The 27,786-nt window shown below is 47.5% G+C and overlaps 2 protein-coding genes across 5 annotated transcripts; both read left to right on the top strand.

The window, feature by feature from the left end:
- On the top strand, positions 4,300-14,791 carry SYNPO2L (synaptopodin 2 like). Of its 2 annotated transcripts, XM_001928583.6 has the most exons (4): positions 4,300-4,579; positions 6,415-6,566; positions 7,038-7,552; positions 11,110-14,791. In XM_001928583.6, exons 1-4 carry the CDS (start codon positions 4,475-4,477, stop codon positions 13,272-13,274), a joined length of 2,937 nt encoding a protein of 978 aa, XP_001928618.3. In that variant the 5' UTR covers positions 4,300-4,474; the 3' UTR covers positions 13,275-14,791. The 2 variants fall into 2 exon arrangements, with proteins under 2 accessions (XP_001928618.3, XP_003359286.3); XM_003359238.4 differs by lacking the exons at positions 4,300-4,579; positions 6,415-6,566; positions 7,038-7,552 and adding an exon at positions 7,614-8,828.
- MYOZ1 (myozenin 1) lies at positions 17,947-25,852 on the top strand. Of its 3 annotated transcripts, NM_001025222.2 has the most exon segments (6): positions 18,015-18,225; positions 19,414-19,504; positions 20,557-20,735; positions 23,123-23,369; positions 23,730-23,895; positions 25,343-25,852. In NM_001025222.2, coding segments are annotated over 5 exon segments (897 nt in total). In that variant the 5' UTR covers positions 18,015-18,225; positions 19,414-19,431; the 3' UTR covers positions 25,575-25,852.

The raw sequence follows: 27,786 nt of genomic DNA, 5'->3' as shown, positions 1-27,786 counted from the left end.
CGCCAATTTACATTCCCACCAACAGTGTAAGAGGATTCCTTTCTTTCCACATCCTCTATAGCATTGTTATTTGTAGACTTTTTTTTTCTTTTAGATATGGAGTTCCTGGGTCAGGAATCAGATCCAGATCTGAGATTAGAACCAAGCCGCAGTTGTGACCTGCACTGCAGGTACGGCAACACTGGATTTTTTAACCGACTGTGCCAGGCCAGGGATCAAACCTGCAACCTGGCACTGCAGGGATGCCACCAATCCCATTCTATCACAGAGAGAACTCCTATTTGTAGACTTTTTTAATCTTGGCCATTCTGACTGGTGTGAGGTGATACCTCATTGTAGTTTCGATTCCATTTCTCTAGTGATATTGAGCATCTTTTCATGTACCTGTTGTCTATCTGTATGGCTTCTTTGGAGAAATGTCTATTTAGGTCTTCTCATTTTTTTATTGGATTGTTTTTTTGATATTAAGTTGTTTGAGCTGTTTGTATATTAATAATTTTGAGAGAGTTCCCATTGTGACTCAGCAGGTTAAGGACCTGACTAGTATCCATGAGGATGCATGTTTGATCCCTGGTCTCCCTCAGTGGATTAAAGATCTGGCCTTGCTGAACGTTATAGTGCAAGTTGAAGATGCACCTTGGATCCATGTTGCCATGGCTGTGGTATAGGCCTCAGCTGCAGCTCTGATTTGATCCTGAGCCCAGGAACTTCCATATGCCATAGGTGTGGCTGTAAAATAATAATAATAAATAATAATAACTTATTTTTTAATCATATGACAAACCATGTTCTTGGTTTGAGGAATACAGTAGTGAGCAAAAGTTCTTGGCCAATTTAAATAATGTATTGTTTTACATTACATACATGTATGATAAAGCTATGAAGAATAACAAAATTCAGGCTGTAGGTTACCTCTGGGGCTGGGAGAGACAAAAGTATAATTGGGAGAAATATAATGGAGCTTCAATAATAATAACTGTTCTATTTCTTAATATAGACATGGATATTTACATTATTGTTATTTTCAAATAATTCATATGTATTATATACAATTCACTTTATAAATTTTTTTTAACAAGGAAGAAAAGAAATGGGGAAAAAGAGCACTAGTGGAAAGGAAGCAAGATTGGTTAATCTTTCATTTAAAGGGAAAAAAATATTTTACAAAATTTAAAAAAAATTTTTGGTTATGCCTGAAGCATTCAGAAGTTCCTGAGCCAAGGATCGAACCTGAGCCATAGCAGTGACAATGTCAGATCCTTAACCTGCTGTACCACCACAGTACTCCCTAAAGGGAATTTTGTGTGTGTGTGTCTTTTTAGGGCCACACTCACAGCATATGGAGGTTCCCAGGCTAGGGGTCGAATGGGAGCTATAGCCACTGGCCTGTGCCACAGACACAGCAATGCCAGATCCAAACAACATCTGCGACCTACACCACAGCTCACGGCAATGATGGATCCTTAACCCAGTGAGTGAGACCAGGGATGGAACCTGTATTCTTATGGATGCTAGTCCGATTCATTTCCACTGAGTCACAATGGGAACTCCAGAAAAAATTATTAAATAAAATGTTTTATGACCAACAGGGGATAAAGTTCTTGCTCTCATATTGTTCACAGTAAATATTAGTTATTCTGAGGTACAGAGTGGTTCATTAGTTGGAAAAAAACTGCACTTTCTTGTTGCTGGAACTGTTTTAAGCAATGAGCATGTTTTAGGAAACAGGCAGATTGATCCTGTCCTCAGGAGTTTATAGTGGAGGTCAGTGTTTCTCAAACTGTGATCCTTAGATCAAGAGTATCAATTTCACCTGGAAACCTGTTAGAAAAAAATTTTTAGATCCACTGTAGGCATATCGAATCAAATATTCTGGAGGTAGGGCCCAGGAAACTATGGTTTTAATAGGCCCTCTAGATAATTCCATTGCACACTGACCACTGGAAGCCATTAGTCTAGATTAGAAATTTGGCAAATTCAGGTAATACTTATTGAGCAAATGTCATAAACTGGGCCCTCTGCTAAGCATTTTCACATAATTTATCCTATTTAATTCATATTAACATAGGAAAGTATATATTCTCTGTCTTACTTAAGATTGCACTCCTAATAAGTATTAGAGTTTAGAGTTTAAATTCATAGTTTCTTGAGAATAGAGGCTAATATGTTGCATTTTATTGGTTTCTGTATCCCCACTCTTATTCTCAATCTTAGCTGCACATTAGAATCATCTGCAGTGCTTTTTAAACTGGCCATACCAGCTATTAGGCCAATAAAATGAGAAACTCTAAGGCTGAGGGGCCTTGGCAGTGTGTGTGTGTGTGTGTGTGTGTGTGTGTGTGTGTGTGTGTGGTGTGTGTGTGTGAATATATAATATTTGTATAATATTTAAATTTAATAATATATAAAATTTCATTAGACATCATATAAGGATATACACAGCCTTCTTTTAGGGAACCAGTGGCTTTAAAATTTTTCCAGGTGACTCCAATGTGCACTTAGGGTTAATTTTTAAGATTTTTTTTTCTATTGTAGTTGATTTACAGTGTTCTGTCAATTTCTGCTATACAGCAAGGTGACCCACTCATATATATATTCTTTTTTCTCACAATATCCTCAATCATGTTCCATTATAAGTGACTAGACATAGTTCCCTGTGCTATACAGCAGGATCTCATTGCCTATCCACTCCAAATGCAATAGTTTGCTTCCATTTAGGGTTAAGTGAAAGCCACTAGTATAGCATGATGGCTTATATGTAGCTAGCACTCAATAAATGTTTAAATACTGAATGAATGGATATTTAGATACTCTTTTTACTCATGAGGTCAAGTAAATACCCAAGGTCACACAGCTAATGAATGATAGAACAGAAGCCCAAGTCCAGTTCTGACTCTAAATCCTAAGTGCTTTCTATGACTGCACCATACACCAAAGCAAACAGTATTTAGCATGCTAACAGAGCAGCTATTCCAGGAAATTCTGTAGCCTTTAATAATTATGATACCACGATATCATATTTAATAAAAGATATCTCTTAACATAGGCATATTCATGTAGTGAAAACCTAAAAATAAGTAAATATTTTATAATTAATATGGGTTGGCATGTTTATGCACCCACGTTTCCATGACCAACTATGTATTGTAAGAAGTAATTTATTTCAGCAAACATTGAGCACCTGTTCCATCAGTCATTGCTCTGTGACCTGTTCATTTGCTGTAACACACAGTCCTTACCTTCAAGTTTCTCACAATCTAGGAGCGAGACAGGTACAATCTAGGAGGAAGACTGTAATATTGGCTGGAAACTACAACAATAGAAATATGAACCACATACCTATTTTTCCCAGAGGAAAGGAGGATTAATTCTATAGGTAGGTCTCTTGGCCTTGGAGCCATCTTCTGTGAAACCTCCGCGCTGTGAGAGCCAAGTGGAGGAAGAAGCGAATGTGCAGGCTGAAGCGCAAAAGAAGAAAGATGAGGCAGCGGTCCAAGGAAACTTGTCCATCTGTGGAAGCTATAGGAGCAGAAACAAGGAAAGCCCAGAGGCCAGGGACGCTGGTACAATTTGTTGGACAACATGCCTTCTGTCTAGAACTTGTCTCAATGGATCAAGAACAACTTTTCGCCATTTTGATCGCCTCAACAACTTTGAGTCCCACCTTGCTCATATCAAAACAGCCCCTTTTGGTTTTTTGCCCTGGACCTGTGACATTCTAGACCAGTTCTGTTCTCAGTTGTGGCTGAATGTAACACGTGTACAATAAATTATCTGCTGTCAGCTGAAGAAAAAAAAATTCTATAGGTAGGGAGTTGGGAGATGGGCAGGAAAGTTTTTATGGAACATGCAGGAGTTCAGCTGGAGTGGGGCTGATCAGAATTCCTTCCTCTACATTGCACCCATGACTGCAGTGGGGTATGGATCTCCATTCTGATTAATAGGTTAATTCATACAACAAGGGGGCACTCTTTTCTGGGAGAGCTTGCAAACTTGTGGGACAAACCCAACCATTCCTTGCTCAGGAATTGAAGCCCCTGCTGCTGCCACTTTGAAATGAGCTTTGGAGGAAAGTGGTTGGGATTAGTCCATGATCCTATCAAGAAAGGCACAGGCCCTCAAAGGATGTACATTAGTTATAGAGCCCACAAAGCTAGTACTCTGAGTCCTGAGTAAAAGGTCCATGCAGGAGGGCAGAAGTTTGCACTATAATTAGCTCCAGGAGTAATACAGCTGGGAGAGGGAGGGGAGTACAGCCGGTAACTATTTTGAGCACAGCTCCGATTGACAGGACACGTGTGCTGGACTAGACTGATCCCAGGGCCAAATTGCCTGCCTGTGGTGTGTGGTGTGGGGGGGAAGGCCTAGGGCAGCAGAAGCAGGACAGCCAGACAGGCCGGACGGGGTACCAGCGCCTCGACTTCTCTCCTTGGGACACTGTCCAAACTTCGAGGGCCATAGGCCAACCTGAGCGATGGGTGCTGAGGAGGAGGTGCTGGTCACACTATCAGGGGGAGCCCCCTGGGGCTTCCGACTTCAGGGGGGGGCCGAGCAGAGGAAACCCTTACAGGTGTCCAAGGTAAGGGAGGCTATGTTGAGGTTTCAGGGAAAGGGGAACCCAAGGGAACTTGGGAAGAGTCATGTGCTGGCCTCTATGGGAAAAGTGGGAGGTTGTGAAGAAGTGGAGTGGGGTGGGTAGGTGGTCAGGGAAGCATGCTCAAGTTTGATATGGGGAGTAGCGTTTGGGCAGAGACTTCTGGGGTGGGGGTGGCACAACAGGATCAGTGGTATCTCTGGACCACTGGGACGCAGGTTTGAACCCCAGCCTGGCACAATGGGTTAAGGATTTGGGGCTGCCTCAGTTGGGGCATAGGTCACAACTGCAGCTCAGATCTGATCCCTGGCCTGGGAACTCCATATGCTGTGGGGCTGCCAAAAAAGATTAAAAAAAAAAAGAAAAGAAAAAAGAAAAGAGAAGTTCCCGTCGTGGCGCAGTGGTTAACGAATCCGACTAGGAACCATGAGGTTGCGGGTTCGGTCCCTGCCCTTGCTCAGTGGGTTAACAATCCAGCGTTGCCGTGAACTGTGGTGTAGGTTGCAGACGCGGCTCGGATCCAGTGTTGCTGTGGCTCTGGCGTAGGCCGGCAGCTACAGCTCCGATTGGACCCCTAGCCTGGGAACCTCCATATGCCGAGGGAGCGGCCCAGTAAATAGCAAAAATACAAAAAAAAAAAAAAAAATTAAAAAAATAATAATAATAAAAGAAAAAAGAAAAGAAAGAAGAAGGAGGAGTTCCCGTCGTGGCGCAGCTACAGCTCCGATTAGACCCCTAGCCTGGGAACCTCCATATGCCGCGGGAGCGGCCCAAGAAATAGCAAAAAGACAAAAAAAAAAAAAAAAAAAAAGAAAGAAAGAAAGAAAGAAGAAGGAATTCCTAGTTTATGGGAGCAGAGAAAAAGAAAGACTGCGTCAGTTCCCTGTGGCACCACAGGATTAGAGGCCCAGTGCTGGCCATCCAGTCATTGCTCTCCTGGGTCTGTGCCTCTGCTCTAAACTCTGGGAATGTAGGGAAGGTTCTAATTTCTCTCTAACTAAACTGATATGTGATGAGCTGAAGCTTTCTCACCCAGCCCAGCCCAGCCCAGCCTAGCCCAGTCCTGCCCTGCTTTCAGTCCTCCTCTTTCCCTATGCCAGATACCTTCTCTCACTAGGCAAGACTTTTTTCAGGTGCTAGGAGGGTTATGGAAAGATCTGACCTGTCAGATGAAGTTGTTACCCTTTTAATTTCGCAGCACACGTTTACTTTTCTCAACCATAAAAAGTCAATAATAATAGTAGCTGCTTCATGGGTCCTGGGCTCCAAGAATTAAATTCAATAACACAGTGCTTGGCACTGTGCCTAACATTTAGTAAGCAGTCAATAAATGATAGCCACTACTACTGTTATTACTTTAACATATAACACATGGCACACACATACCACACAATGACAATCTCCCAGAATCTGCTGAACTCCCTCCAAGCTGGAATATTTTCTAAAATCTTGACTGTGTAGATAATGGTGCCTAGGATTGCAAGGACTAGAAAAGAACTATCAGCTAGTATAGATATTTACCTTGGAGGAAAACCTTGAGGGGATGTAACACCATTTCCAGTACGTCCCCTCTTGTAGTTTCCCCCAAGCCCCTTTTGTTCAGTGATTACCCTACCTCCCTCCAGTCTGTTATTCCCTCCCAACTGCACCTGCTTCCCTCTAGACTGACCCCTTTAACTGCTCTTGCCTCTCCCCACCTTTTATTACCCTATAAAGTAAAATCCCCTCTACATATGGCTCCTTCCTGTCCTAACTCCTTTCATTCTATTCCCCCTTGGAGCCCTCCCTCACCTACAGTCTCTCCTCCAACACCTTCTCAGATCCGAAGACGGAGCCAGGCTGGCAGAGCAGGACTCCGAGAGAGGGACCAGCTTTTGGCCATCAATGGAGTCTCCTGCACCAGCTTCTCTCATGCCAGTGCCATGAGCCTCATCGATGCCTCAGGAAATCAGCTTGTCCTCACCGTGCGGCGGTATGGACCAGTCCCACCCCAGCCTACCCCCAACCCCCTAGTCCAGGGCTTCCATTGCCTGTTTCAGCTCTGTGTCTCACTGACCTGGCTACAGCTACTAACAAGTATTCATTTCTGCTTGAGTATTTGTGCTGGAGTATAGATGTTTGTGTGTGCCTCCCAAGCACTTGAATATTTGCAATTAAGGAATAGAGGTGTCAAGCAGGTAGTTGGGTGTGTGTACTTACTTTGACCCATTGCCTGTTGCTTTATCATCACATGTCTTTCTTAGCCGATTTCCACTCAAAGCCTGCCAAGCCCATTTGCCTCCCAGTTTGTCTTCAGATCTCCACTCTTCCCAGGCCATCCATTTCACCAATGTGAAATGTGCCAGTCCCCTCTCTCCCCTTGTATCCATCTCCCATCCCCTCCAGATCTCTCTAGCTGCCAGTCATCCAGCTCATTGCTCAAGTTGTCATCTTTCCCATCCAGGCGAGAGGACGAGGGGCCAGTGCGATCTCCATCCCCTGGTGAGCTTCAGGCATTGTCACCCTTGTCTCCACTGAGTCCTGAGCCCCCTGGTGCTCCAGTTCCCCAGCCTCTCCAGCCTGGGAGCCTCCTTTCACCCCCTGACAGTGAAGCTTACTATGGAGAGACTGACAGTGATGCTGATGGCCCAGCCACCCAGGAAAAGCCTCGCCGACCCCGCCGCCGAGGTCCCACAAGGCCCACCGCACCAGGAGCCCCACCTGATGAGATCTACCTGTCTGACAGCCCTGCAGAGCCAGCACCTGCTGTCCTTGGCTCTCCCAGCCAGGGTGACAGCCGCCTGAGCTCCCCATCTTGGGAGGATGGTTCGACTCTTCAGCCACCCCCAGCTGAAGCCCTGCTGCTGCCCCGTGGCCCCCTCCGGCCTGGCCCTCATCTCATCCCTATGGTGGGGCCTGTTCCCCATCCAGTGGCAGAAGATCTTACTACCACCTACACCCAGAAGGCCAAACAAGCCAGTGAGTGCCTGAACTCCTTTTCCTTAGTCAGGATCCTTTCATCTGATCCCTAAATCTACTCCATAAGCCTACATTCTACCCACCTTATGCTTCCCCTGGATATAGTCTTGGCGACAGGTGGAGAAGAGTAATGGATAGGAGGGGAAAATTTTATCCTCATGGTCCCCACTATTTTTGCTGTTTGAACTAGCATGACAAAAAATACAGGTGGTTCAACCCAACCCAGGAACAAATAACGTGGGAAGGTGGAAAGGGGCATGAATTGACGAAGGGATTGCTTGGTGTTGCTATGATTTTGCTAGGTGTCAGATGGGGTGAGGGCAGAGTGCAGACAAGGGGCAGGGGAGTATCTAAAAGCAGGACAGGAATATAAGAACTCTTCAGTGTTAACTGCAGGCACAGCATCAGAGCCAGCTTTGACATGGTAAGTTTGTTGGGATTCCTGGGGACCAGGAGGCATAGTCATGAGATCCCTAGGAAGTGGTGGAGGGAGGGATCTTCAGCTTCTTATCTCAGGCAAGAATGTAGGCCTGGGCAGAAAAAGCCAGTTCCACTTATCTCAGGCTCTTTGCTATTTTTGATGTGAGCTACAGAACAAGGTCTAAGAGTGAACTTTCTCTCTGTCCTATGTCTCCTGTGCGACTCTCCTAGATACCTTTCTTGTCGCCTTTGAAATCTCAGGATTACCCTTCTAGTTTTTCTCTCTCGTTCCTCCTCTCCACTGTTCTGATTCCTGATCTGTAGAATTTTGTGTCTCAGTCTGGATTAGAGGCTAAGGACGTGACCGTTTACTGTCGACATCCCTGAGAGTGTCCAGTGTCCCGCAGAGAAATTCCAGATGCATGCCCAGGATCCCATGCTTATCCCCAATTCTCATTTTAGCACCCTCTCCCTTCCCCATCAGGCTGGGTGAGACTGTAGTGAGTGGCTCAGGGATATTTTTAGCTAAGCAAACCTCATTGTCCAGTGTGGTGGGGTGGGGGGAAGGGCAGGCAGGTGCCCATGTCCATCACACCAGGGCTTGTGGGGCAGTCCAGAGAAGGGAGGGGGCCAGGCTCCAAAAATAGCACAGTGAGCTCATTCAGCTGCCAGCTCTGGGGACCAGACAAAGGGGCTTTAAAAGGCATGGGGGTGGCTCAAGCTGGTCCTGCTCCAGCCAACACCGCCTTTCTCGGCATGGAGACTTTTGAGCCCATCAGCCAAGAGCCCCTCAGCCAAGCCAGCTGCGACAAAGCCCCAAGCCCAGTTTCTGAGCTTCAGGACCCGTTCTATGCAGGTACTACCCCTCCATAGCCAAGGGAGTTCTGGGATCTAGAATGGAGGGGACAACATCAAGAGTTTAGGAAAAGGAGATCGGTGGGAAAGGTTTCACTCTCTTATGCCCTCCTCCTTTTTGCCTTCCTCTTCCTTCTTTTCCCAGTAGTTTCACAGCCTTTCTCTCAGAATGTGCTGATGCTATGGCCACATGTCAAAGGGGATTCTGGCACATGAGCTCTGGAAAACTCATGGAGAGAGAGTGTGTGTACAAGAGAGGAGCTATGGAAAATTCCTGGAGAGAGTGAGTGAGAGAGGAGTATGAGTAATCTAGGAATATACAAAAGCATGTATGTAGGAGTCTGTGTATGTGTACGTGTGAACAAGAAAGTGTGTGCAGTTAGTGTCAAGAAGGCTTTGATAGTAATGATTACTCACCGTGGGCCTTAAGGCTGCCGTTAAATGCTAAATTTACCTACATTATTTCACTTAATCCTCATAGCAACCCTGTGAGGTAGCTGTTATACTCATTTACAGATGAGGAAACTGAAGTTCAGTGAGATGAAGTAACACTCCCAAGAACCCAAAATGCGAACTGAACTATGACTCCAGTACCTAGTCCGTGGTACTATTGTGTGGTATTAATGTTGGAATGGGCAGAATGAGAGCCCTAATTAGAAAGGAGCTTGCTATCCTGAGTGGACAGTAGAGATGGAATTTCAAGAATTTTTCAGGAGGAATTGGGGATCATGAATCAGAGACTATCTGTGTCCAAGTCAGGGTCCAACAGCAGGACAGCCTCTCCCATTTCCTGGCCCCACCTACCAGGGCCCACATGCATGAAAAGCCCTGTCCTGGCTCCCGTTAGCACACATTTCTTGCGTGCCTGCCTGGTAGTGACTCCCTGAGCTCTCTACCCAGAAGGCTTGGAAAATTGGGGGCAGCCTTGACTCTCAAAGAAGCTCATCCCACTCCCGCCCCAGCTTGGGGGAAAGGACACTATATAAACTGGTGACCTTGCGTTATCCTAAAGATTTGGAAGATTGCCTTGGAGAGCAGCACTTTGTTCCTGCATCTCGGATCTGAGGCCATCCCTGGCTGTGAGTAGCAGGGGTGTGAGGCACATAAGAGGTTAGAAGGCACTAAATTTTGTCCAAACTGTTAGTAACAGTGTTTCTGCTAAGGGAATTCTGGGAAGAAGGGCCGCCTGGAGTATGCATGTGTGTTTTTGTATGGACGCATGTGTATTTGCACACATGTATGTGCACTGGGGTGTATATAAGCTAGAGTATATGGGAATGAGAGAAAAGTACATATGAGAAAATAGAGCCATATTCTTATTGCAATGATGTGTGGTGGGAGTCATTTCTGTGAATATATACAATGTGGACTGCATGATGGTAGTGGAAGTATGAATGAAGGTTCTCATTACTAAGGATCCTTTGTGTCCTTATTATAGGGTAAGGGGTAGGAAGAGGGGAGAGTGAGAGTTCCAAACTTTCTGAGAAGCTCCCTAACATGATCTCTGTGGAGGGAGAAAAGTGTCCCTTCTCACCCTTTTTTTTTTTTTTTTTTTTTTTTTTTTACACTGGAAACTGATTCATGTCTCTCTTGGCCATGGGAAGTGAACCCTCCTCTAACCTACCTCCACACTGCCAGCCAGCAATGGAGGGAAGCAGGGGAGGCATGTGTGTGGTGTGGGTAAGAGCACGTCTCTAGAAACTCAGGAACAGAGTAGAACGAAGAGAGGACAGGAGGAGAGCTGTGGTCACAGTGGTGTCAGGGCAGCCAACTAGACTCTGCCTTCCCTTCAACTGTCCTTGGCTTCACCTTTCACCTCCACACTGCCCCCAAGTTAGAGGACTTTGTCACTGGGAAGAGACCTTGGGGGTCAGGCCAGTGAAAATACAAGAGGTGAGGGAGTCCCCCCTGTGGCTCAGAGGAAATGAATACGACTAATATTCATGAGGATGCAGGTTCGATCACTTAGTGGGTCAAGAATCCGGCATTGCCGTGAGCTGTGGGGTAGGTCACAGACTTGGCTCAGATCCCGCGTTGCTGTGACCGTGGTATAGGCAGATGGCTACAGCTCCGATTCAACCCCTAGCCTGGGAACTCCATTTGCTGCGGGTGCGGCCCTGAAAAGCAAAAAAAAAAAAAAAAAAAAAAAAAAGAAGAAAAGAAAAGAAAAAAGAAACAAGATAAGAAGTGGGAGGCCTGAGGGAGCTGGCTGGGGCAGAGGGAGAGGGCGGTGAGAGCCTTGGGGAAAAGAAGATGACCATTCTCCTTTCTCTTCTCCCCAGAACTGCAAAGGGCAGAGAGCCTTCAAGAGAGGAGTGTGAAGGAGGCCAAGACCAAATGTCGGACGATTGCGTCCCTGCTAACCGCAGCCCCCAACCCCCACTCCAAGGGGGTGCTAATGTTTAAGAAACGTCGACAGAGAGCCAAGAAGTACACCCTAGTGAGCTTCGGGGCTGCGGCTGGGACAGGCGCTGAGGAGGAGGACGGCGTCCCTCCGACTAGTGAGTCCGAGCTGGACGAGGAGGCCTTCTCCGACGCCCGCAGCCTCACCAACCAGTCCGACTGGGACAGCCCCTACCTGGACATGGAGCTAGCCAGGCCGGGTTCAGGTGCAGCAGAGGGCCAGGGCCCGGGGCAGGGAGGGCAGCTGATTGAGGCCTCCGGGAGAGGGGCCCAACTCTTTGAACAGCAGCGCCAGCGCGCAGCCTCCAGCACCCAGGAGCTGGCCCCAGAGGGTCCAGCAACCATGCTCAACGGGCAAGGCCTGCAGACACCACCTCGGGCACAAAGTGCACCGCCAGAGGCGGCTGTGCCCGCATCCAGCCCTTCGCCAGCCCCTGAAGCCATCCCCAGACCTTTCCTCCCCGGCGGTGGAGTCTCTACCCCAGCTCCAAGCATCTTTAACCGGTCAGCCAGGCCCTTTACCCCGGGCTTACAAGGGCATCGGCCAGGTACCACCTCCGTTATTTTCCGGCCCCTAGCTCCCAAAAGAGCAAATGAGAGCCTGGGAGGACTGAGCCCCGCCCCGCCGCCTTTCTTGTCCTCTCCGCAGGGGACCACTCCTCTACCTAGCTTCACTTCAGGGGTTCCCAGCCACGTGTCAGCCCCCGGTTCCCCCGGCACCCCACGCTCCTTGGGGCCCCTGACGGCCACCAGCTCTCTGTACATCCCAGCCCCCAGCCGTCCTGTTACGCCCGGTGGAGCCCCAGAGCCCCCCGCTCCCTCTAGCGGGGCTGCCATGACCTCCACCGCGTCTATCTTCCTATCCGCGCCTCCGCGATCCGCTCCGCGCCCCGAGGCGCCCGCCCCTGGGCCCGCGGCCCCTGAACCCCCCAGCGCTCGGGAGCAGCGCATCTCTGTGCCAGCTGCTCGCACCGGCATCCTTCAAGAAGCCCGGCGTCGGGGGACCCGGAAGCAGATGTTCCGGCCGGGAAATGAGGAGACGAAGAATTCGCCCAACCCTGAGCTGCTATCGTTGGTGCAGAACCTGGATGAAAAACCCCGGCCTGGGGGTGGCGAATCTGGTCCAGAGGAGGATGCTCTGAGCCTAGGGGCTGAAGCCTGCAATTTCATGCAGCCACCAGGGGGCAGGAGTTATAAGACGTTGCCTCACGTGACACCTAAAACCCCGCCTCCTATGGCCCCCAAGACCCCACCCCCTATGACTCCTAAGACTCCACCCCCAGTGGCTCCTAAGCCCCCAACTCGAGGGTTGCTTGACGGGCTGGTGAATGGGGCGTCCCCTTCGGCTGGGGTCCCTGAACCACCAAGGCTTCAGGGTAGGGGTGGGGAGCTGTTTGCCAAGCGTCAGAGCCGAGCAGACAGGTATGTGGTGGAAGCTACACCTGGTCCTGGTCTTGGCCCTCGGCCCAGAAGCCCTTCTCCTACCCCCTCACTGCCCTCTTCCTGGAAGTATTCACCCAATATCCGTGCCCCACCTCCTATTGCTTACAACCCACTGCTCTCACCCTTTTTCCCCCAAGCTGCCCGAACTCTCCCTAAGGCCCAAAGCCAAGGGCCTCGGGCAGCCCCCAAGCAAGGCATCAAGGCACTGGATTTCATGCGGCACCAGCCCTACCAACTTAAAACTGCCATGTTCTGTTTTGATGAGGTTCCTCCCACTCCTGGACCCACCGCCTTAGGGCCTCCCAAAACTGCCCGAGTCCAGGAGATCCGCCGATTTTCCACTCCAGCGCCCCAGCCCACTGCAGAGCCACTGGCCCCCACTGTGCTTGCCCCCCGAGCAGCCACTACATTGGATGAGCCCATTTGGAGGGCAGAGCTGGCCTCAGCCCCTGTCCTGAGCCCAGCCCCTCCTCCAGAGTCTCCCAGGGGTCTTGGGACTTCCCCCAGCTCCTGTGGCTTTCAGGTAGCCAGGCCCCGGTTCTCAGCTACCAGAACGGGATTGCAGGCTCATGTGTGGAGGCCTGGGGCAGGCCACCACTGAACAGGGCACAGCTCCCAGGACCAAGGGGAGGCAGAACATCCAGTTCCTAAAGTTGCTTCTCTTACTAACACCCCCGCCCCCTCGGCCCGCCCCAGGCATGTGGAGGCTAAATTCCCTCCTGCCAGTGATAGTTTTGGAGTAGGTGTCCCATGCCCTAGCTTCCTCCTGGCTTTCAACCTTCCTGCTGCTTTCAGACCTGCCAGCTCTGCTTTGGTGTCTGTGCTTCTTTTTGTCTCTGTAGTTCCTTGCCTGGATCTCTGTCTTAACTCTAGGTCTCTTCACCTACTCTCCTCCACTGGCCTCTATATCTCTACATTTGTGCTTTCTCTGTGGGCTTTGTTTCGACATTCAGTGGGAAAGACACAGAGAAGTTATCACTGAGACTTTGGGCAAAGACGTCACCACCGGATGGGCATCAAAGGGACTGGACTGGCCCCTGTTTGCACTGAGATGCTTGCTGCTCCTGACTCTTCTTTCCTAAGCTTGGCTGGCATATTCCTAGGGGTGTGTGTGTGTGTGTGTGTGTGTGTGTGTGTGTACAGATGTGCTCTTTTGTCTGAGGCAAGAGTAAGGGGAGAGTTCTAGATAAAGACCCAGTCTGAGTCTTACCGTTGAAGTGATGAAAGAAGTGTCAGCCATCCCCACATGGATTGTCTGGCAGGAGAAACTCACTAAAGATCATCATCTGTAGCAGGTGTAGAGCATCTTGTGAAACTCACAGAGTATGAGGAGACTCAAAGGGCCGGGGGAGTTTATATGGGTTGAGTTATACCAGCTGGACCAGGAATAGAACTAAGAACTCTATTTCTCAGGATTTCAGAAAGTTAGTAACTTGAGAGGCCCATGCTGAGCAACCAAACATCCAGGAAATGAAAAGAAAAAGAAAATGTCCTTGGAGAATGACAAATTATTGGCTTTGTTGCTTCATGAACCTAAGATAGAAAGGAAGGAGAAAAGAGCCATTATGTGGAAAGTGAGCTAGAAACCAGGAGAAGAACAGATATGAATGAAACTGATTGAGCACGGAGAGGAGCGTGGTGAGGGAGAGTGTAGTGTTGGCAGAGAGTAAAATTGGGTAATAAGAAACCAACCATCTACAGAAAGGGGTATTGGGGAAAATTTGAGGGAAAAGAATGTTAGAGTGAAGGGGGATGATGGTGGCAGGATGTGAGAGTGTGTGCTCTGTTGGAAAAACAGGTGGTATCTGTGCTGCTTCCTTTGAGTCTGTCCCTCTGTCTTTTGCAGTTTGTCATAACTACCTGGGAAAGGGTAAGGAAACGCCCAGAGCCAAGACCTCTTTTTTAGTTCCTCCCCATCCCTCAAATCCTAGCTCTTGTTCCTTTTCAGCTTCAGGTCCTGATCTTTGATCCTAGAGGGAGATGGACTCCCCTCTCGGCATGACCACTGTCATCGCCCATCACATTTGCTGCTTGATCTGGACATTGTTCATTTCCTTTGCATATTGAGTGTGAGTCACATACCTTGGTTTGTGCACAAGAATAAACTTATACCCCATATCTTCTGTCGTTTTCATCTCTTCTAGTTTTATACTTAAATCCTGATCTCCTCATCTCCAATTCAATACCCTGATTCCTGATCTTTCTCCCTTCCTGCCCTATTTTTTACCCCCTTGTCCTTCACCCCTGGTTTTTTCCTCTTCTCTACCAATTCTGTTCTGCTCCAATGTAGGCACCTCCATCACTGCCCCTGGTTCTCTCTCTCTAGATTTTCCCCTTCTCCATCCCTTCTCCATACTTCTCAGATGAGGCCTCAGCTTACAGAACCAAGAGGATTTGAAAAGGCTCAGGGAGCCTTTTGCTATCAACACTTCCTAACTTCCTGGAAGAAATTAAGGGAAAGCAATGGCTGAAAGTGAAGGTGAGGTGGGAGAGCAAAGGAGAGAGACTGTGGATCAGCATGGATGGAGAATTTTTAAAAAAGAGAAAACTAGAATTAGATTTCTGAGAAGGGAAGTGCTTCTGCCCCAGTTTTACCAGCAGGGGGCAGATTTGTGCCAATAATCAGGCCTATGACCCTTATTCCCCCAAATACACAGCCTCTCAGAATTCCAAAGGAAGGGCCCAGAGAGTATTCCGTCTTTATGCACTCGGTAGTTTTAGATAATCATATGAGACCAAAATTTCAATTTCTTTTTGTGGTTTTTGAGGGGAGGATGGTAGTATGACAAAATCATTTTTTGGGTTTTTTTGTTGTTGGGTTTTTCTTTTTTTGTTTTTTTGTTTTGTTTTGTTTTGCCTTTTTGCCTTTTCTAGGGCTGCTCCCGTGGCATATGGAGGTTCCCAGGCTAGGGGTCAAATCGGAGCTGTAGCCACCGGCCTACACCACAGCCACAGCAATGCGGAATCCGAGCTGCGTCTGCAACCTACACCACAGCTCACACAGTGCCGGATCCTTAACCCACTGAGCAAGGCCAGGGATCATATCCGCAACCTCATGGTTCCTAGTCTCGTATTCTTTAACCACTGAGCCACGACAGGAACTCCTGTTTTTGTTTTTGTTTTTGTTTTTTTGTCTTTTAGGGCCACACTAGCTGCATATGGAGGTTCCCAGGTAGGGGTCAAATAGGAGCTGTAGACGCCAGCCACAGCCACAGCCACATCAACTCAGGATCCGAGCTGCGCCTGTGATCTACACCACCCCTCTTGGCAATGCCAGTTCCTTAACCCACTGAGCGAGGCCAGGGATCAAACCTGTATCCTCATGGATGCTAGTCAGCTTCATTAACCACTGAGCCACAACAGGAACTCCAATGAAATCACCTTTTGCTATTTATGTTTTGTTTTTTTGTTTTGCTTTGTTTCCATCTCATTGCTTCTTTGTGTTAGGAGGAAGTGGAGAAGGAAGATGAGGGATCTGGAGGCTAAAGTGGTCAGGGCAGAGGCCAAGTAGAGAGGACAAGCGTAACATTTCAGCCCCTAACCTGAACCTGTAAAGCTGAGGATGGGCAAAGGGCATGGTCAGGAAGAGTGGATCGCTCACAGAGGGATAGAAAGGTATTCTGGGAGTTACAAAAGCCATGTCCTAAGGTAGCCACAACAGGGTGGTGATGGGTACAGCAGAGGTGCAGCAGCTGGTTCCAAAACCTGATCAGTACATAGAGGAGTATCCAGGATGTTCATGCAGCTACTGAGGAAGGGGCTGGGCAAATGACAGGTTTCCCAGAGTTCCCGTTGTGGTGCAGTGGAAACGAATCTGACTAGTATCTGTGAAGATGTGGTTTCAATCCCAGGCCTCGCTCACTCAGTGGGTCAAGGACCCAGTGTTGCCATGAACTGTGCTGTAGGTCACAAATGAGGCTCGGATTCTGTGTTGCTATGGCTACGGTGTAGGTCAACAGCTGTAGCTCCGATTTGACCCCTAGTCTGGGAACTTCCATATGCTGAGGGTGCAGCCCCAAAAAGCCAAAAAAAAAAAGAAGGAAAGAAAAATGACCATTTCCCTCCAGGGCCTTCTCAAACTTGTTCCCCTGTCCAGAGGTGTCTCTAGACCCTTGTGAATGGGACAGTCCAGATCCCATGAGGTATGTGCTCCCTTAGGGGAAAATGCTAAGTAGGAACCTCAGAGAGTAAAGTCCTGGCAGTTCAGAGCCTACATGTACTTCCAGGGAGAGAGAGTGACATCTATCCAGCAGAGCAGGCTGAACTGAACACTCCAATGGCAAATGGGAGTGGAAAGGCAGAAATTGGTCAAATCTTCACCCACATTATCCCTGACTGCCTAAGTACTGGCTTTGGTTAATATGGTCCCTTGTCCTGCCAAGATCTGGCCCTTCCAGAGGTAGACCATCCTGTTCAGGAACTCTCGGAGTTCCCGTCATGGTGCAGTGGTTAACCAATCCGACTAGGAACCATGAGGTTGCGGGTTCGGTCCCTGCCCCTGCTCAGTGGGTTAACGATCCGGCGTTCCGTGTTGCCGTGAGCTGTGGTGTAGGTTGCAGACGCGGCTTGCATCCCGCATTGCTGTGGCTCTGGGGTAGGCCGGCGACTACAGCTCTGATTAGACCCCTAGCCTGGGAACCTCCATATGCCACAGAAGCCACCCAAAGAAATAGCAAAAAAAAAAAAAAAAAAAAAAAGACAAAAAAAAAAAAAAAAAGGAACTCTCAAAGGGCAGTTCCATTGTGAACAGATTTCCCTTCCTTTATCATAGCACCTCGGAGTTCCCATTGTGGCTCAGCGAGCTAAGAATTTGGCTAGTAACCATGAGGATGCAGGTTTGACTCCTGGCCTCACTCAGTGGGTTAAGGATTTGGCATTGCCTCGAGTTGTGGTGTAGGTCAAAGATGTGGCTTGGACCCCGAGTTACTATGGCTGTGGTATAGGCTGGCAGATGCAGCTCCACTTCGACCCCTAGCCCAGGAACTTCTATATGCTGCAGGTGTGGCCATAAAAAGAAGGAAAAAACAAAAAAAACCATAGCACCTTAAGCCCTCCCACCCCCAAAGTGCACCCATTTGTCCCTCCAGCTCCAGCCTGGATTGGCTCTGAATGGCTCTCTGGACATGTTCTCCGGGTTCTTACTCTCCCACTCCAAATTCCTGTCCACCACTTGCTGCCTGCTTCCTTTCTCCCTCTCAGTTTTCAGTTTCTCCCTGAATGCTTCTTTGAATCTCAGCCTCTAGGTGCCAAGGAAGGGGAGTCCCTGGGCAGACTAATCCCTGACCCAGACAGCTTCCTGGGAGAATCCCAAAGACCTTTGCCTCCCCTTCCTGAGCCTCTGGGCAAGGAGGGAGGGATCTTGGTTCCAGGGTCTTGGTACCCCCTGTGCCATTTGAGCTGCTTGCGTTCATCATCTCTATTAATAACCACCCTCCCTCCCCCACTGCCAGTGCTGCCCCCACGCCTGCCCAGCTCGGGTTCTCCCGTCACAGCAGCTCAGTCCTCCAAAGCTGCTGGACCCCAGGGAGAGCTGACCACCGCCTGAGCAGCCGGTAAGTCTCCAGCTTTATGACCAGAGGGGTCGGAGCCCACTCCATGAACTGCTGTGTCTGTGTCTATAACAGTGACCCTTGGTCCTGGGGCAGTTGCCCTCCTCCCCCATCTATACTCAGCTCTCAGTTGTCCAGCTCAGGGGAGCCACGAGAGTTGGAAGGAGAAGGGCCCAAGAGGGTGGGGGGAATGGAGATGATGGGGGAGGCCCTGGAGGAATAAGAAAGGGGTCTGGGATACTGGATGGGAAATAAGAACCTGGTTGCTGCTGAGAGAGGTACAGGGAGAGTCCATTTAGCAATTCCTGGATTCTGGCCTCACCAGACCCCACTACGCTAGTAGAATTGCATATGAGTTTTGAGACAGGACTCAGCAGAAAACAGCATTTTGCTGAGTGCCAACTTCTGTGAAGGAGGGGCTGGAATCTGTATTTTTCCCCAGCTTGTCCCCCTCCACGGCCAGATCCTATTATTATGGCCTGTCCTCCTTGAATTTCCCACTGCTATGGTATTGCTGAATTGACATGCAGCAGAGTTCACATGTTCCCTGACCTCCCTCTCCACTCCAGTTCTGGGGTCTGGGGGGCGGGGAGTGACTGAAAGGGAGCAGGAACATTGCTGTGACCTCCCAGGCCATGATCCAGCTGGCCGAATGGAGGGACAATAACCTCTCCTTCCTATGGAGAATGTTTTTGGCTGGATCATGTCAACACTGGCAGGACATTTTTTTCTGCTCCACTCCCCCACCCCCCGGGACTTGGTGAAGAGTGAGAGACCAGAGTTTGGAATGACATTCCCAATCTGAGAGCCCCCTGCAAATAAAAACTTCAAATCATGCCAAACCTGTGAAACCTGGTCGCATCGCCCTGCCTGTATTAATTTGTTTGTTTTACCCCCAGCCTCCCAATACACATTGTTGTTCCTAAGCCTTGCACCAACTCTTTGTAAAAGGGCTGAAAAAAGGTTGGTAGAAGGTAGGGGGAGGGGGTGCATCTATGCTTTCTGCCCTGCTTCCCAAGAAGAGAAGCCCTAAAGCAACGAGTTTTCACCTTTTAGGGGAATATATGTTTCCTTGAAAATCTAATGAAATTTTGCTCCCTGAAGTCCTTAAGCACTGCCTTACTGTAGACACTGCCACCTCCCCCTACATTCCTTGTCCATCCTTTAGCTCCCCCTTCTCACCCTATCCAGGCTCCACCCACCTCCACAATGCCGCTCTCAGGGACCCCAGCCCCAAACAAGAAGAGGAAATCCAGCAAGCTGATCATGGAACTCACTGGAGGTATGGCATGTTTGTACCTGACTGGTGTGGGATTTATTAAGAGGATCTCGGGGGAGTTCCCTGGTGGTCTAGTGGTTAGGATTTGGTGCTTTCATCACTGTGGCCTGAGTGTAGTCCTTGGTTGGGGAAATGAGATCCCACTTCAAGCCACTGCACATGGGCCAAAACAAAAAAGGAAAAAAAAGAGTATCTCTGCCCCAAGAGTTCCAGAAATATTATACATTTATACATGTATTAGGGTGAAAAGATATGAAGAGACAAGAGGAACTGAGGAGGGAAGGTGGGGGGAGGGAGAAAGAGGGAGAAAGAATTCAACTCTGACTACTCACCCTTCCACCCTTTTCACCTTGTAATCTGAGACAATAACACCCATGCCATGTTACCCAGCACAGGTCCAGGACAACAGGACCCACAGGTCAGTGAGGTATGTTTGAGGAGAAAAAATATACACGGAGACTGGCATGGAATAAGGTCTCAATAAGTGGTTAATTTCCTTACATCTTTCCCCAGAGCTTAGGAGCCTTGTACAAGCACTTAAAATGGAAAATTGCTCAAGCATTTTTCCTGAGGGTGGTAGGAGTACGTGCGTATGAAGAGCTCTCCCAATACCTAGAGGCTGTTTGCAGCCAGAGTTCACTGAGGGGAAGAAAAGGGAAAGGGGTTAAGACAGCAGACTATATTTAGAGGTGGCCTTTGGGCTTTCCCCCATGCTATAGTTTCCCCAGTGACCTCCATCTGTGGTGTTTCTTGACTCTTTTGCCCTGTACCCCATACCCTTTCACCCCATTCACCCTCGTCACTACACTCTAGTATCCCCACTGTCTCCACTCTGCACCCCAGTTCCCATGCATTCTCTCCAGCTCCAAATCCAGGAAATCAAAAGCCCTGTTAAACTAGATAGCATTTGATCAGACATCACAGACAAGGTCTGCTTCCCTCAGCGATGTCTGCTGGGAAACACACACTTTGCTGTGGATGGCGGATGCATTTGGAGCCTAGAAAAACCCTGCTTTCCTCTTTTCCTTGCTTCTGCATCCCCACTTCCCTGAAAGGTGGACAGGAGAGCTCAGGCCTGAACCTGGGCAAGAAGATCAGTGTCCCAAGGGATGTGATGTTGGAGGAGTTGTCGCTGCTCACTAACCGGGGCTCTAAGATGTTCAAACTACGGCAAATGAGGGTGGAGAAGTTTATCTATGAAAATCACCCTGATGTCTTCTCTGACAGCTCAATGGTGAGTTTGGAGTGTTACTACTCTCAAAGCCAGTGCCTCTTCTGACAGCTTCTTGGTAGCCCAAAATATTACCAACTTCCCCTCCCTGCAAACTTAGAAGCTCATTAACCCTCCAGATACATAAAGCCCCCAATATCTCCAGGATGAGTTACAGCCCACCTCTGAAACTAAAACTGTAGCTTAGAGCTAGTGAAGCAGGGTGGGGAGTATCATACCTTCAGGGAGAAAATTCCCTCCCAGTATAGTTAAGCATCAAAGATAGGATTGCCAGATAAAACACAGAACACCCAGTCCTATATTTTATTTTATTTCCTTTCTTTTTTTTTTTTTTTTTTGTCTTTTTAGGGCTGCACCTGTGGCATATGGAGTTTCCCAGGCTAGGGGTCTAATTGGAGCTGTAACGGCTGGCCTTCGCCAGAGCCACAGCAACACCAGATCTGAGCCTCGTCTATGACCTACACCACAGCTCATGGCAACGCTGGATCCTTAACCCACCAAGCAAGGCCAAAGAGTGAACCCACAACCTCATGGTTCCTATTTGGATACTTTTCTGCTGCACCATGAGGGGAACTCCTCTTTTCCTTTTTTTTAAATTGAAGTATAGTTGATTTATAATGTCTTGTTTTTAGGTGTACAGCATAGCGACTCAGTTATGCATATATATGTCTATATATAGAGAGACATATATACAGATTCTTTTTCAGATTCTTTTCCTTTATAGCTTATTATCAAATATTGACTGTAATTCCCTGTGCTATACAGTATAGTCTTATATTTTAAAGTTGAGATTCACATAAAATAAATAAGCGATAAGGATATATTGTACAGTACAGGAAATAAAGCCAATATTCATAATAACTAAATGGAATATGAGCTGTAAAAATATTGAATATTGTACATCTGAAAGTAATATAATATTGTAAACCAACTATACTTCAATTTTAAAAAATAAAGTTGATATACACACAAATAATTTCTTAGTAAAGCATGTTCCATGAAATATTTGGAACATAATTTTTTAAAAATTGAGGACAGTTAAATTTGAATTTCAGATACACAACAATTTTTTAGTATAAGTATATCCATGAAATATTTGGGACAGGGAGTTCCCTGGTGATCTAGGGGTCAGGACTTGGCACTTTCACCACTGCAGTTTGGATTCAATCCCTAGTCTGGGAACTGAGATCCCACATCATGCTGCTACATGCTACAGCCAAAGAAACAAAGAAATATTTGAGACATAAAAACTAAATTAAAAAATACAGGACACTCAGTTAAATTTGAATTTCAGATATATGACAAATACTCTCATATATAAATATGTCCCATGCAATACGTGGGCATATTTATATTGGTGTCCTATGATTTTATTTGGAAAACCTGGCAACCCTAGAAAGAGGTAAGTGAATTTTTATAGCCGTCTCCTTGAGCCATTCTTTTATCAAAGGTCAGTCTAAGGACCACAGATGTGGAGACTGAAACCATCCTTTAAGGTCCCATGTCCCCTAGCCAGGATCATTCTCCAAAGCGAAGTAGGGATTGGAGAGGGGCCAGGCACAAGATGTTACAGCTGAGAAAGAGCGGATCATCTCCATTTCCTTTCTTCCCCCTCCACCTTTCCTGGGCAGCCAGGGGAGAGTGGAAATAGATGCCTAGTTGGGCCTGGGGTTGGAGTATCTGTCATTGGCTCAAATGTAGGAGCCGAATAAAAATGCTGAGCCGGTGATATCTAAGTTTAGGAGGCCAAAAGCCCTCCTCCTGCTTGTGTCTGATTACACTGGGTGGAGCATGGGGGTGTGTATGGTGGGGTGGCCACGAGAGCCTCCTGAAGAAGTTGGCAGGGTTATTTTTAGGCTTTGGGGATGAATCCAGTGTTGCCCTTTGAGGCACCCTTCCCCCTACCTGCTGCAGTTTCACCGTCAGAAAGTACTGGTCCAATAGGCACCAAGAGGAGAAAGGCAGAGGAAGAAAAGAGAGAAAAGACTGTTTTTAATCTATTAGACAAGACAAAGAAGGGTAGGGGCAGAGATGTCTCTGGTTCTTCAAATTTAGGCTGGGTTCTTCATGTCAACCCCAATCTCTCAAATTTTAGTTGAACAGCGGTCCTGATCCCCTGCACAGGAAAGGGGAGTGCAGAGAATGCGTCACCCCAATCCTAGATGAAACTGGAGGAACTGAGCCAAAGGAGTTGTACCCCTTAAGAAGAGTTTAATTCCTCTAAGGCTATCTGCCAACCTTCTATTAGAAGCGGGGAGTCTTGGAGGATTCAGTGTCTTCTTGCTGGCCATTGTCTCTGCCATTGTCTCATACTTGCTATGCACACCTGTATCTTTACATACTCCTCATACCCATTGCTACCTTCCCCTCACTTTGTTCTTTCTTTTCAGGATCACTTCCAGAAGTTCCTTCCCACAGTGGGGGGACAGCTGGGTACAGCTGGTCAGGGATTCTCCTACAGCAAGGGCAGCAGTGGAGGCCAGGCAGGGGGAAGCAGCTCTGCCGGACAGTATGGATCTGGCCAGCAGCATCATCATCAGGGGTCTGGGTCTGGATCTGGGGGTGCAGGTGGTCCTGGGAGCCAGACTGGCAGAGGAGGAGATGCTGGCACAACAGGGGTTGGTGAGACAGGAACAGGTAAGTGTCCTCACTCAAGAGTAATATGCCTGGTCCTTAGAGCAGAGCTGTCCTCGGGAATGAGGCCTGGATGTAGGGAACAGAGGTCTGTTGAGAGATTCTGATGGACTTTCTGGGTCTTGGAGGATACAGAGACATGTCAGAAGCCTTGTTTCTCAGTCACCTTTCTGGCTTTTCATTTTCTAGCACAAATCTGACTCCAGGCTGTCATTATTTCACAGACCTTAAATGGTTACCAGGATGTGTTTCCTTTGGTCCCTGGACCTAGCAACTTCCCTAGCATAGGGCTGTGAGATGAATTTCCATTGGCTACTAACTGCTACTTTTGACTTACTATTATTTCTGTCCCATGGCTGCCAGGAGATCAAGCAGGTGGAGAAGGAAAACATATCACTGTGTTTAAGACCTATATTTCCCCATGGGAGAAAGCCATGGGGGTTGACCCCCACCAAAAAGTGGAGCTTGGCATTGATCTGCTGGCCTATGGGGCCAAAGCTGAACTCCCTCAGTATAAGTCCTTCAACAGGTAAGGGGGATGGGGAAGGCAGCAGATGCATGTATGGCAGTTTGTCCTTAGTTGGAATGGAGACTTTGGTTCAAATGTTTCAGAAGGAGGCCGAGGAGCCATGGGAAGAATATAGGGGCGCTAAGTGAAGCATTTTTCTCTTTTCACTCTAGCTCAGAGAAACAGCATGGCATAATGAAGGAAAAATTTGCTCGGAGACAGGATCTGAATTTTGGTTCACAGTTAGCTGTGTGGGAAAGTAACCCTGCTTCTGAGCCTTGGTTGCCTTGACTGTAAAATGGAAATAATATATTACACACTTAAAGACCTCTTATGGTTCCATTACTATCCTTATAGAAAAAATTCTATTTTTCTTTTCTTTTTTAAATTGAAGTACAGTTGACTTACATCATATTAGTTTCAGGTGTACAACATAGTGAGTCAATATTTTCATAGATTATGTACCACATCAAGTAATTATAATATTTTTGAAGATTCTATTTCTTTATACTCTAGTAAAGCTTAAGTCTCTATCCTTTCAGAACTAGTCTTCTCTAGATTGTTTGAAAACAGGACAGGGAATTACTAGAGAAGTGCTTTTACATTTGGTCCTAAGGAGCCTGGGTTTTCCAGGAAATGCATTTGTTTTTTTTTTTTTGTTTTTGTTTTTTTGTCTTTTTGCCTTTTCTAGGGCCACACCCGCGGTATATGGAGGTCCCCAGGCTAGGGGTCCAATCGGAGCTGTAGCCGCCGACCTACGCCACAGCCACAGCACCACGGGATCTGAGCCACATCTGTGACCTACACCACAACTCATAGCAATGCTGGATCCTTAACCCACTGAGCAAAGCCAGGGATCAAACCCGCAACCTCATGGTTCCTAGCCGGATTCGTTAACCACTGAGCCACGATGGGAACTCCTCCAGGAAATGTTAATTCCTCTCATGTAGGGCATGCACTATCCACTGGAGGTGGGTAGGGGTTTTGAGGGTGGTCTCTATATCATATATTCTTTTTGGCCATACCCATAGCACATGGAAGTTCCTGGCCAGGGACTGAACCTGCACCACAGCAGTGACCCAAGCCACAGAAGTGACAATGCTGAATCCTTAACCCATGGAGCCACATGAGATCTCCTCTACATTATAATTTAAGGTGGTCTCAGACCCTTGGGTCTATAGTATTTGGGGTCAGTTTCTCTGAAATGCAACTGGCTCAGGTCACAACTATCCATGAGACCCTCTATGTACTACCCACTAGATTGCTTTTCTCATTATTAGCTTTGGGAAAACAAGCAAACCAGGAGGGGGAATGGAGTACTAAGGGAGAAGAAGAATAAGGAGTGCAGAAGCAATCTTGAAGTAGAAGTCACAGACTTCCCCACCCTCAGAATAGGGTAACATCTCACTGACAAAGCTTTGTTTCTTTTGGTCCAGTTTTTAAATGAAATAATGTGTCCCCTTTTCAGGACAGCAATGCCTTATGGTGGATATGAGAAAGCCTCTAAACGCATGACCTTCCAGATGCCCAAGTTTGACCTGGGCCCCTTGCTGAGTGAACCCCTGGTCCTCTACAACCAGAACCTCTCCAACAGGCCTTCTTTCAATCGAACCCCTATTCCCTGGCTGAGCTCCGGGGAGCCTGTAGACTACAACGTGGATATTGGCATCCCCTTGGATGGAGAAACAGAGGAGCTGTGAGGTGTTTCCACCTCTCCTTTGCATCATGTTTCCCCTCTCTGGTTCCAATTTGGAGAGGGAATGCTGAGTAGGATATCCCCACTGAAAATCCAGTATCCTTGTGGGAATGGAGGGGAAAAGGAGGGAGAGATCTGCCTTTTCATCCTTCACTCCAAGTCCCCACTCCAAGCATCCTTTCTCACCAGCTCAGAGCTTCCCTTCACTTGCTCTGTATGGAAACTGCTCTTTTATGAATTTGCTCTGCCACCGGTAACAGCTAATAAATTTCAAGGAAATGACTCATTCTTTCTGTGATATCTGAGGGCAGACGAAAACTGGGGCTAACAATGCACAGAGACTAATTAAAGTCAAATACCATACATCCATTATACAGACTACATGACTAGACCTGAGCTCTGATTACTTCCATACCCACACCCACACCCACATCCACACCCACCAAACCACATTCATAGTTGTGTAAAAAGACATACTTATTCAATAGTACATAAGACAAATAATCACATACAAACATATGTGCTGGCCCATATGTGGGCAAATTAAGAAGCTATTGTGTGCTATGTTTAGGAAACAGGTGTTGGAGTTCCTGTTGTGGCACAGTGGAATGAATCCAACTAGGAACCATGAGGTTGTGTGTTTGATCCCTGGCCTTGCTCAGTGGGTTAAGGATCTGGCGTTGCCGTGAGCTGTGGTGTAGGTCGCAGACTTGGCTTGATTGTGATGTTGCTGTGGCTGTGGTGTAGGCCAGCTGCTGTAGCTCTGAATGGACTCCCTATCCTGGGAAGGTGCATATACTGCAGGTGTGGCCCTAAAAAGCAAAATAAATAAATAAATAAAAATAAAAAAAGGAAATAGGTGTCGTTGATCCTGGTGTTAGCTTTCTTTATGTAGCTGATTTGAAACTAGGATTATCCAATTATCATAGAATGACAGTATGCCATTAAGTTTCCCAATGACACCAGAGTGCATCTAGGAAAATGTGTATCAAAGGTTACAGCTTTCCAAAAGGATGAAATAGAAATAGGAATCCATGTTGGAAATCCAGAAGAAAGTGGGAGAAACCAGCTGCAGTTACCCTTTACCTGGCTATGTGAACACAGCAAGAAAAGATATGAGGGCTACAGGGGCACTGCAGTTGTGTCCAGAAAGCACTATGACTGGGAAGAAACCATGAGGCCAATAAGAATGAGTAACAATACTTTTTTTGGCCTGCACCTATGGCATGTGGAAGTTCTAGTGGTCAGGGATCAAACCTGAGCCACAGCAGTGACAATGCCAGATCCTTAAACTGCTGAGTGACCAGGGAACTCCACAATACTCTTCAAGCATGGGGTTTCTTTGCAGTCCCAGACTTATCATGTTCCACAAAGTAAGAGTTTGATAGGGAGTTCCTGTTGTGGCTCAGCAGTCAATGAATCTGACTAGCATCTATGAGGATGCAGGTTCAACCCCTGGTCTTGGTCAGTGGGTTAAGGCTCCGGCGTTGCCATGAGCTGTGGTGTAGGTCACAGACACGGCTTGGATCCTGTGTTGCTGGGGTTGTGGTATAGGCCAGGAGGTATAGATCTGATTCAACCCCTAGCCTGAGAACCTCCATATGCCACAAGTGCAGTCCTAAAAAAAAAAAAAAAAGAGTTTAGTGCAGGCCAGGAAAAATAAAGAGATGACTTAATAGGCTCTGGGAAAATAACTTTTTTTTTTTGGTCTTAGGGTCACACCCATGGCACATGGAGTTTCCCAGACTAGGGGTCCAATCGGAGCTGTAGCCACTGGCCTATGCCACAACCACAGCTGGGAAAATAAATTCTGAGGAAAGCTGGCTGAATTCAGCTAGCTCTATGAGCTGTTAATGATAATGTTAAATTCCTAGATTCTGCATAGACTGATTCAATTTTCATGGACTTTGGGTCACATGACATTTACCTTGGTTCCTTTCATTTACGACCTAAATAAACTTCAGGGGGTTCACACTTCCTCTAAACTTGTACACAGAACTCTATTTCTATATGCATTTTTCTGTCTTTTGTCTTTTTTTTGTTATTGTTGTTGCTATTTCTTGGGCCGCTCCCGCGGCATATGGAGGTTCCCAGGCTAGGGGTTGAATTGGAGCTGTAGCCACCGGCCTATGCCAGAGCCACAGCAACGCGGGATCCGAGCCGCGTCTGCAACCTACACCACAGCTCAGGGCAACGCCGGATCGTTAACCCACTGA

Source organism: Sus scrofa, chromosome 14 (assembly GCF_000003025.6).
Source record: "Sus scrofa isolate TJ Tabasco breed Duroc chromosome 14, Sscrofa11.1, whole genome shotgun sequence".
Taxonomy (NCBI): domain Eukaryota; kingdom Metazoa; phylum Chordata; class Mammalia; order Artiodactyla; family Suidae; genus Sus; species Sus scrofa.
The sequence above is the reverse complement of the archived record's forward strand: the minus strand, read 5'-3'. Positions and strand labels throughout refer to the sequence as shown.

Bases quoted from the DNA above. Each gene is read 5' to 3' on its own strand.
- SYNPO2L (XM_001928583.6), top strand. From the start codon at position 4,475: ATGGGTGCTGAGGAGGAGGTGCTGGTCACACTATCAGGGGGAGCCCCC. The intron at 4,580-6,414 runs GTAAGGGAGGCT...ACACCTTCTCAG, and splicing joins AACCCTTACAGGTGTCCAAG to ATCCGAAGACGGAGCCAGGC. The intron at 7,553-11,109 runs GTGAGTGCCTGA...TCTTCTCCCCAG, and splicing joins CCAGAAGGCCAAACAAGCCA to AACTGCAAAGGGCAGAGAGC.
- MYOZ1 (XM_021072180.1), top strand. From the start codon at position 20,448: ATGTCTGCTGGGAAACACACACTTTGCTGTGGATGGCGGATGCATTTG. The intron at 20,736-23,122 runs GTGAGTTTGGAG...CTTTCTTTTCAG, and splicing joins TCTTCTCTGACAGCTCAATG to GATCACTTCCAGAAGTTCCT. The intron at 23,370-23,729 runs GTAAGTGTCCTC...CATGGCTGCCAG, and splicing joins GGTTGGTGAGACAGGAACAG to GAGATCAAGCAGGTGGAGAA.